Consider the following 10188-nt stretch of genomic DNA (forward strand, 5'->3'; position numbering starts at 1 on the left):
AAACAGAGGCCCCAAGGAGTGATGTAAACAAGGCCCGACCAGGCACACCCACTGATGGAGTTTAGGAGAGGACCAGTTCTCGAAAGCAAGTATTTTTTTTAATTATTTCATTCACTAAAAGGGAGCATGTGGGTGACGTCACTGCTCTGTCTGGGGCGCGTGCAGCGCAGCTCGACACAGAAGAGAGAGAAGTCTGTTCTGCAGTTAAAAGAAAAAGCATTCTAACAAATGAGCATCTGGACCTTTTTTTCTGTCTGAAAACACCACAACATAAATTCAAGTTTCTGTCACGGCGCTCGCGCTCATGAGACTTCAGGCTCCAAGCTGCAAAAGTGCGTCTGCAGATGAGGCGATAGGAAATGAGGAGCTGCTGCGCGATTCTGTATGACTCGCAGTTTCTAAAGCGCTTTGACGCTGCGGGACCTCTTGGTGCGACGGCTCAGCGGCGCTCAGATCAGACACTTCATACCGAGAAGCGCATTTATTTAGGAAAAAGTGTTTCCGTTACAGTTTTGCGAAAAATGTCTATTTCCTCCTCTAAGCGCAACTTTTTTTTCCCGAAAAATGCCAGTTTTTTTTCGAAATTGTGGTGTTTCCATTAGGAGAATTTATTATCCAAATTCCAATTTGCGAAATTTCAGAGTTAATGGAAATGCGACTATTGATGATCTCGTTAAGGAGAAAACGATTTAAAAAAAAGAATAATAGTGGGACAGGCCGTTTTTGGCTTCAGAAATAATGAACATCTATGTTTAAGATGTTTTAATTTTTAATTCTTCATAAAGGCAGGTGTGATTTAAAAAATTGCATCACAATAAAATAAAATTTTCAAGCAGCTCACAAGTGAGTTGTGCTATTTTTAGAAGAGGCCTGCGGGCGACTGATGTGGAGCTCGCGGGCGACCTGTTGGTGACCCCTGCTCTAGAGATTTAAACGGAGAAATACTCGGAAATCCAAAAACAAAATTGTTTTCTTTCCGAAGAAAAATGACACACAGACATGTTCAAAAGTCCTAAAAACAGGATTTCATTGGTGGGGGACTTTAAACACTTCCTTCACGACTCGTGGAGATTCAGGAAGACATGTTTAGGTCACGTTGGGTCAGGCGTGTGAAATGAAGCTTCTGGTCTGGATGGACGACGATCTCCAGACCAGCAGCAGAGAAACTCGGACTTTAGTTGGTCCTCATGTGGATAAAGGAGATCAGATGGAGAGGAACACGTGTTCATGGCTGTGAAACCAACTCTGGCCTTCAGCTGTCGTCTTCCGCGGCTCCCTGACAGACTCCGGATTATTCTATTTGTTGTTTCTGCAGCGATAATCCGATCTGGCTGAGCGGCGGCTCCTAAACAAACAGACTGACGGACACATAAACAACGGCTTCCTGCGACACGTCTGAGTTCTTCAAAACCCTAAACAGTCGCCCTATTGACAAATGGGGGGGGGGGGGATTAGCTGAACGGTAAGCACTTACATTTTGAGATGCAGAAAAACCACAGTCACCCCCCCACCCCCAGTCGCCAGCATCCCAAGTCTGCCCGTGGTCCTGACCCCGCCTCACCTACTGTAAACGTGTTCCTCAGGTTCATCGGTGAAACCAAGAGCATCGAACATCTTCATCTCTCCCAGAGACTTCAGCATCTTCAGCACCACAGCAAATGTCTAGCTTTGCTTTGCGAAAAATGCGAAAGCGAAGGTTGACCACAGCGAAGGTTGATCGCATAGAAGGTCGACCACATCGAAGGTTGACCACAGCGAAGGTCGACCAAAGCGAAGGTTGACCGCATAGAAGGTCGACCACATAGAAGGTTGACCAAAGCGAAGGTTGACCGCATAGAAGGTCGACCACATCGAAGGTTGACCAAAGCGCAGGTCGACCGCATCGTAGGTTGACCGCAGCGAAGGTCGACCAAAGTGAAGGTCGACCGCATCGTAGGTCGACCGCAGCGAAGGTCGACCAAAGCGAAGGATGACCAAAGCGAAGGTCGACCACATCGAAGGTCGACCAAAGCGAAGGTTGACCGTATAGATGGTCGACCAAAGCGAAGGTTGACCTTCGCTTTGGTCGACCAAAGCGAAGGTCAACCACAGCAAAAGTACACTTATTCAGGAAGACGATAATCCTAGTCAGCTGACCATTAGATCTGGAACAAGAGACCAAAGGAAGATCCGTTAAGGGCCTGAAAGACCTGAAGGACCTGAAAGATCCAAATGACCTGAAAGACCTGAAGGACCTGAAACAGTTATGAATTCACAGCAGTTTCAGAGACAAACTGAGACATGATCTTTTAGAGGCAAAACTATGTGAACTGTAAAATATAGAATCTCAGAACCAAAGAGACGAACGTCTTTATCTGGACTCAGTTCAGGTCAGAGTTCAGGTCCATGTTGACGGGATCCTGGTGAAGGTCCACAGTCCTCTTCAGTCACATCATAGACATAAACGAGTCCCATTCACCCCCCAGGGCGGCTCCACAGCTCTGTTTATGGTTCCAACCCAGAACCACCAGGAACCATGTGGGCTTTGGTGCTTTAATACGGTGGCCCTGAAGGGGTCCACGGTTTTTGAGGCAGAGACTCCTTGTGTTCTCTGGCATGGGGGGTCCACAGGGGCAGCCGTGCTCCCAGATCTCTGCATCAGCCTAAATGCAGCTCCTCCTCTCTCGTTGCGCTCTGTGATTTTCGTCACTCATCACGGTCAGATTATCGCCTCGCCCCCCTCAGACACGTTTTTCCAGCCTCTGACCGGGTCGCACATATCACACACAATTAGTCTGGGGTCGAGGAGGGGGGGCTGGCAGTAACAGATAGTTGGGGGATTAAGGGTACACAACATTGATAGGTGAGGGATTAGGGAACAGGGTAATGGATAGCTGCCGATCAAGTGTGTTGGGCAGCTGAGGGGGTGTGAGGTGAAGCAGAGTGGGGGGGGGGGGACTTCTACAACAGAGAGGAGAACTCAATCAGAGTCCAGAAAGTCCAGTCATCTGGTCGTTGCTGTCAGTCGGCTTCAGGCTGCATCTGTTGCTGAATCCCATGGAAACATGATCAGAACTTCCTTTTACTGTTTTCTGCTAAGTTTGAACTGAAATGCAGTCACATGACTCACTCCATCATTGAGAGGTTGAACAAACTTGTCTTTTGTTTTACGTTGGTTTAAATGTTTTGCTTTAATGTTCACAAACTTTGTCTTCAGTCAAAAGAAGACAGAACCACGGGTCTCCAGTGTCTGATCCGGCTGCACAGTTTTGAGACATGAATATCATCAGACGAAGCAGAGAGTCGTCTGCATGACGGCGACAAGAGAGAACGACTGGAACCAGAGGAACCAAAACTACAGGAACTGGAGCCAGAGGAACCGGAACCAGAAGAACCGGAAACAAAACAAACTGGAGCCAGAGGAACCGTAACTAGAGGAACTGGAGCCAGAGGAACCGGGATCAGAGGAACCGGAATCAGAAGAACCGGAACCAGAGGAAACGGTAACAGAGGAAGCGAAACCACAGGAACTGGAGCCAGAGGAACCGGAACCAGAAGAACCGGAACCAAAGAAATTGGAGCTAGAAGAACCGGGATCAGAGGAACTGGAATCAGAAGAACCAGAACCAGAGGAACTGTAAACAGGGGAGCAGGTAACAAAGGAACCGAAACCAGAAGAACCGGAACCAAAGGAACTGTAACCAGAAGAAGTGGAGCCAGAGGAACTGGAGAAAGAGGAACCAGGATGAGAGGAACTGAAATCAGAAGAACCGGAACCAGAGAAACTGGAAACAGAGGAGCAGGTAACAGAGGAACCGAAACCAGAAGAACCGGAACCAAAGGAACTGTAACCAGAGGAACCGGGATCAGAGCAACCGGGATCAGAGCAACCGTAACCAGAAGAACTTGAAACAGGGAAGCAGGTAACAGAGGAACCAAAACCACAGAAACCGGAACCAGAAGAACCGGAAACAAAACGAACTGGAGCCAGAGCAACCGGAACCAGAGGAACTGGAATCAGAAGAACCGGAAACAAAAGGAACCGGAATCAGAGGAACCGGAACCTGGGAAACAGGTAACAGAGGAACCAAAACCAAAGAAACTGGAACCAGATTAAGAGGTAACAGAGGAACCAAAACAGAGGAACTAGAGCCAGAGGAACCGGGATGAGAAGAATCTGAACCAGAGTAACAGGTAACAGAGGAACTGAAACCAGAGGAACTGGAACCAGAGGAACTGAAACCAGAGGAATAGGAAACAGAGGAGCTGGAACTTGGTGCGTTTGGCGGATGATTTCCCGCTCCTGGAGGCCATTGTGGTTGCGGCCTCCAGCAGCAGGACGGTCACGAGCGCCGTCTCCGCCTCCTCTGGCGTGCCTGGAGCTCGCTGACAGAGGAGGCGGCGTGTAATACGGCGGTCTGTTTTTAGACGTGTCTATGTGTCGGATGCTCACATGTCCACCAAGAATGAAGCTGCATTCATTCTCCATGCTGTAACCCCCCAGGTCTGAAGATGTGGACGGAGGCCGGCGCAGTGAGCCCGGCTCCGCCCCCGTCCAGAAACCAGGTGTTTATAGGTATCTGGCCGCGGCGCTCCGACAGCTGCTGCTCGCAGACTGACGGTCGTGATAATTATGACAACACGAGGTGAACATTGTTTGTGGGCTGCGTTTGCCGTGCACGTGACTGGAAATGTCTGACACTTGTTTAGGTGCTCAGTGTGATCAGATCAGATCAGATCAGATCAGAGGAGGGAATGCATTATCTGAGGGTGCCAGACATGGTGTTTCAGATGCTGACATGCCGACCGCAGGTTCCTGCCAGAGACCAGCTGCAGCGCCGAGAGCTGGACAGCAGCAGGCAGGGCGGCGGCCTGAGCGCCCCCCCCCCCGTTCGCCAGCAGCCAGTTAGCTCGCTCCTCTTTTCAGCGGCTGGTTAGTCTAAATTTGCAAAGCTTCAACATTTTCTTCCCGTTTGTTTTTTGCCGCGTTAAGGTTATTACTCATCAGAGTGTGTGAAGTGTGAGGTGACCATTGACATATACTACTGGACTACGCACAGAGACGTGCACTGAAGGCGCCATCGCTGTGAGTCATGGCGGCAGAACGCTGCTGTCTCAGTGGAGGACAGGCAGACATCAACCACATGACTAGCTCCCTCATTTCTTAACAGATCTTTACAAAATATGGCTCAAATTAAAGCTTGATGATTGATCTTGTGGTACATTTAAATAGTTACTATCTATAAAGATCAATCTGTAAATAGTGCAACAATCGCACCTTCTACTGCTACAGAGAATGCATTGCTGTCAAACGAACAGATTCTAAACAGATTTTTTATTTTTCCTCTGTGCTAAAATCCATATAACGGAGCTTGTAAATGAAAGAAGGGAGATTGATGAAGTTTAATGTCATGAATGACTGATAAAGTTTAGTAACAAAGTCCTTTACCTATTAAAAACGCCTCAAAGTGCCAAAAAAAAAAACCCTTTACCACATTTTAAATGAAACTAAAACTTTTATGCTATTTGGATTTTTTAAGATCATAACATCAATACACCTGTCAACCCGTTAAGATTCAGAACTCAGTGATAATAGCTGTAATTGGTGTTGCAGGTTAAAGTTTACATCCACAGCTCCTTCACTAACATCTGCTCTGTTTATGTCACTGAGCAGAAAGCTAGCGTTAGCGCTGTATCTTCTGGCTGGGTTTTCTCTGGTCCGTGTGACCAAGAAAGAAGCTCAACAGTAACGGCACGGATTTAGAAAATTATGTGTGAACTCACTTACACTTCTTACCAAAAAAAAAAAAAAAGAGCGACCGACAACAAGATTTAGGCTCTTAAAGTAGCTAGCTACATGCATCTTTGCTAGCACTGCCAGGTGCATCTTTGCTAGCACTGCCAGGTGTGAACTTCCATCAGTTTTTGTGCTGGTTGAAGGTGAATACATGCAAATAACATCGGCCATGTTTTAAAACCTCAAACGTTAATAAAACACCAAGAACTGAGCTAGCATGCTACTCGCGAGTTGCTAGCACCCACTTTAGCACAGAGTTGACGGTTCCCAGCCTGATTCCTGTCCTGTGATGATTCCTCTCCATCGGATTATTTTTTTGTCGAGGTTTTTGAAGTCGACTGTAAAACACCGCGTCTCTTTTCGTGCTTCTTTTGGTACTTATTCCTCAGTCATCACTCGGGAAGACTCGAAGCAGAGTAATGTCGCACGTCTGTCACGCCGTCTGTCACGTGACTTCCAATCCCGTAACTTAATCACTGGATGTGACGTCACAGTGGAAGCTAAAATCTGGAGCATCTTCTGACTTAAAGGATCTTTTCCTGCTGTTCTGGAGTGAAGATCCGTAACTATGATCACATATTTCCTTTAGCCACTAAAGAACACGTTTTTGTGAAACGTGAACTTGGTTTGGGTTCATCTTTAAATGAAGTCATGCTGTGTTTTAAAATGACCTCATCGTCACGGTAACAGCGGCGGTTTACTGGTTCACTTACTTCTGGAGCGCGCTCTTGTTCATCCTCTGCTGCTCCTTCTCAACATCACGACACTCAGAGTTGATCTTCGATTCCCAGAACGACTTGATGTGCTGTCGATCGTGGACTAGAGCCAAGTTCATCTGCAACCACAACACAGAGGTTTGCCCACCATGAGGGAGGGGGAGGAGGTGCAGGAGGTGTAGGAGGGGCAGGAGGTGCAGGAGGTGCAGGAGGGGCAGGAGGTGCATAGTTTCAGATATTTGGTTCTCGGTCTGTCCGCCAAAGTGCCCTTAAGCAAAACACTGAACTCATGTTTTCATGTGACCTTCACTTGACCAGGAAGAACTTTGAGGAAAAAAACTATTTGTCAAGAGAGAGACTTAAGAAAGAGAGACGCACAAACAAACAAACAAACAAACAAAAACACAAACCAACACAAACAAATACAAACAAACAAACACAAACAAACAATCAAACACAAACAGACAAACACAAACAAACAAACACAAAGAAACAAACACAAGCAAACAAACACAAACAAACAATCAAACACAAACAGACAAACACAAACAAACAAGCAAACAAACACAAGCAAACAAACACAATCAAACAAACAAAAACACAAACCAACACAAACATGCAAACAAACAAACAAACAAACACAATAAAAACAAACACAATGAAACAAACAAAAACACAAACCAACACAAACACGCAAACAAACAAACAAACACAATAAAAACAAACACAATCAAACAAACAAAAACACAAACAAACACAAACACAATCAAGCACAAACAAACACACACAAACACACAAACACAAACAAACAAACAAACACAAGCACAAACAAACACAAACACAAACAAACAAACACAAACTAACACAATCAAACAAACAAATACACAAACCAACACAAACACGCAAACAAACAAACAAACACAATAAAAACAAACACAATCAAACAAACAAAAACACAAACAAACACAAACACAATCAAGCACAAACAAACACACACAAACACACAAACACAAACAAACAAACAAACACAAGCACAAACAAACACAAACACAAACAAACAAACACAAACTAACACAATCAAACAAACAAATACACAAACCAACACAAACACGCAAACAAACAAACAAACACAAACCAACACAAACAAACACAAACACAATCAAACACAACCCCTTCTAGAAGGTAGTCCAGTGCTACAGAAGTTCCCCCAGAAATACATTAGAGTTAAATCTGTTCCTGCAGCTTCACATCCTGATCTCTTCACAAAGAACTTCAGTTCAGACTCTGGACTAAAAGAAGGAAACATGAACCCGGATCAGAAGTGACAGTTTGACCCAAAAGGAACAGAACTGGTTCTTGAAAATGATCCTCAGACTTCCTGTATCTATTAAAAAGTCAGAAATGTCTCTAAAAATCTATCCTGAGCGATCGGAGAAGAAGGAGAAGAAGGAGAAGAAGGAGAAGGAGAAGAAGGAGAAGAAGGAGAAGAAGGACGAACCTCGAGCTGCAGAACCGTCCGTCTGAATGCTGGACATGTGGAGCAGCGTCCAGTAAATCTGCTGGAGTGGCTCAGCGGGGTTTAAACCGGACCTGGGGGAGGCAGGGGTGGTGGTCCTGGATGGGTGGGGGAGTGAGGGGGTCATTTATGGAGTCTCTTAAATTCTTTATTACAGTTAACTAGTTTCTACCCCCCCCCCCCACCACCACCACCACCTCAGGACATCCCTCTAAAATCTGCTGTTCACTCTAAGCCCAGCAGGGGGCGCTCCGGACAGGAAATGACTTTATCTGATCCTGTCAGTCAGGAGTCATCCAGACAAACAGGTGGGTGCTTAGCTTTTCTCTGTTACCCACAATGCACCGCTCTAACGACGTTACCTTAAAATCCGAGTCCGATCATCTGATCCAAAGCGTTCCCAGTGATCTGATGATGATGATGATGAAGCTGATTGTAGACGAAGTCCAAAATCCGGTGTCGCTTTCTAGGACATAGTTTCTGCAGAGCAGCAGGAGTTCACCTCTGAGTTGTGGGTGGGACTGTTGGTGTGGAGTAAGTCTGCCCTCATTTCCTATCATCAGTTTAACAGTGGACCAAAAAAACAGAGAGAATTGTGGGAGTTATCCAGCCGTCCCGGTCGGATCCAGACTCCAGAGCAGATGAGGAAAACGACCCCCCCCCCCCGATCCTTTTGAAAAGACAGTTTTAATCTGAATAGAAATTACTGGACATGAAGGTAAAAAAGATCAGAGACGATCATGGATCTGTCTGCGTTACGTCACAAATACGATCGTTTTCATCGTTTCTTCTGATCGGGGTTTCGCTGGAGCAGAGCAGACGTTTCCATCCTGCTTCAGGAGAAACAACCTGCATGTTCAGCTCGGTGCTGAGGGTCGGTTTGTGTCCCAAGACAAAGTGCGAACGTGTCCGTGCACGCTCCTGTGCACAGAAGCATGAGGTCAGGTCTCAGGAATGCATCCTGACAGAAACGGCTCATGCAGTCGCAGGAATGCGCCTGACAGCCGGCGGCGTCCGAGGCGTCCCCAGAGGCCTGAAACATGAAGCACGTGTTGTAATAACACCCCCACCCCGTCCACACACACCTGGACACCTGTCTCTGTGAGGACAACACCTCATTACATCTTCAGGAGCCACTGAGGCTACGAGCTGGAGTTACAACCTGATAACAGATCTGCCCACATGTTTACTGAGACCTGAAGAGGTCTTCATCATCATGAACGTCTGGAACGAGGCGGGACAAGAGAGGAATGAAGGTCAGCCACAGCAAGACGGAGGATCTGTGTGTGAATAGGAGGAACTGAAGAGGAACGATGAGGTCGGGGAGGAGAGGTGGAGAACGTCCACAGTCCAGAGGCAGAGGGTGGAGGACAGACGCCATCGGAGATGATTTAAGCAACGGATCAGTGAGAGTTCAAATATCTGAACTTTGGTTGGTGAGACTCAGGAACCTGAATCAGGGACTCGGCTTCGAGCACAAGATGTTTTAGAGCGACTCGGTCAGGAAACGTTTCCAGTGTGGATGATCGATCTGCACGTTTGTTCTGGACTTCTTTCACTCGTGGCCTTAATACTCCAGACAGCAGATCAAACAAGAAGAGTTTGAGTCTCGTCGAACGACAGCGCCCTCATGTGGACATAAAGCAGACCTGCAGGGACGTCATTTTCCTCCATGATCTCAAATCTTCAGCATCAAAGATTTGGCTGGAGTTCAGAAAACATGTTAAATGCAACAGAAAATAACTAAAATCAGAGATGATTTACAGGATGGTTTCAGGTCATTTTAGTTTGAATGGATCCAGAATAAAGAGAAGAATGAGTTCTGACGGGTTCTGAGTTCTGATGGGTTTGAGTTCTGATGGGTTTGAGTTCTGATGGGTTCTGAGTTCTGACAGGTTCTAAGTTCTGATGGGTTCTGAGTTCTGATGGGTTCTGAGTCCTGATGGGTTCTGAGTTCTGATGGGTTTGAGTTCTGATGGGTTCTGAGTTCTGACAGGTTCTGAGTTCTGACGGGTTCTGAGTTCTGACAGGGTTTGAGTTCTGATGGGTTCTGAGTTCTGACAGGTTCTAAGTTCTGATGGGTTCTGAGTTCTGACAGGTTCTGGATCACGAGGTTTTAGGAATTTTAGACTAACCGTAATTTGCTGATTTTACACTTAAATCTTTTACCAACACCAAAC

The 10188-nt window shown here is 46.4% G+C and overlaps 1 protein-coding gene across 2 annotated transcripts in view; it reads right to left on the reverse strand.

Moving 5' to 3' along the window:
• LOC112142060 (protein FAM240B) overlaps positions 1 to 8149 on the reverse strand; it is an 11391-nt gene extending 3242 nt beyond the window's left edge. The window contains exons 1-2 of one of the 2 annotated variants that reach the window (XM_024265300.2): positions 7991 to 8149; positions 6490 to 6611 (exon numbers count right to left, since the gene is read on the reverse strand). In XM_024265300.2, coding sequence (XP_024121068.1) covers positions 6490 to 6611 — 122 coding nt within the window. In that variant the 5' untranslated portion in view covers positions 7991 to 8149. Of the gene's footprint in view, positions 1 to 6489; positions 6990 to 7990 lie in introns of those variants that run through there. The other variant, XM_036213404.1, reaches the window with a different exon arrangement.
• Between the last annotated feature and the right edge of the window lie 2039 nt (positions 8150 to 10188).

This window comes from Oryzias melastigma, linkage group LG9, assembly GCF_002922805.2.
Source record: "Oryzias melastigma strain HK-1 linkage group LG9, ASM292280v2, whole genome shotgun sequence".
Taxonomy (NCBI): Eukaryota; Metazoa; Chordata; class Actinopteri; order Beloniformes; family Adrianichthyidae; genus Oryzias; species Oryzias melastigma.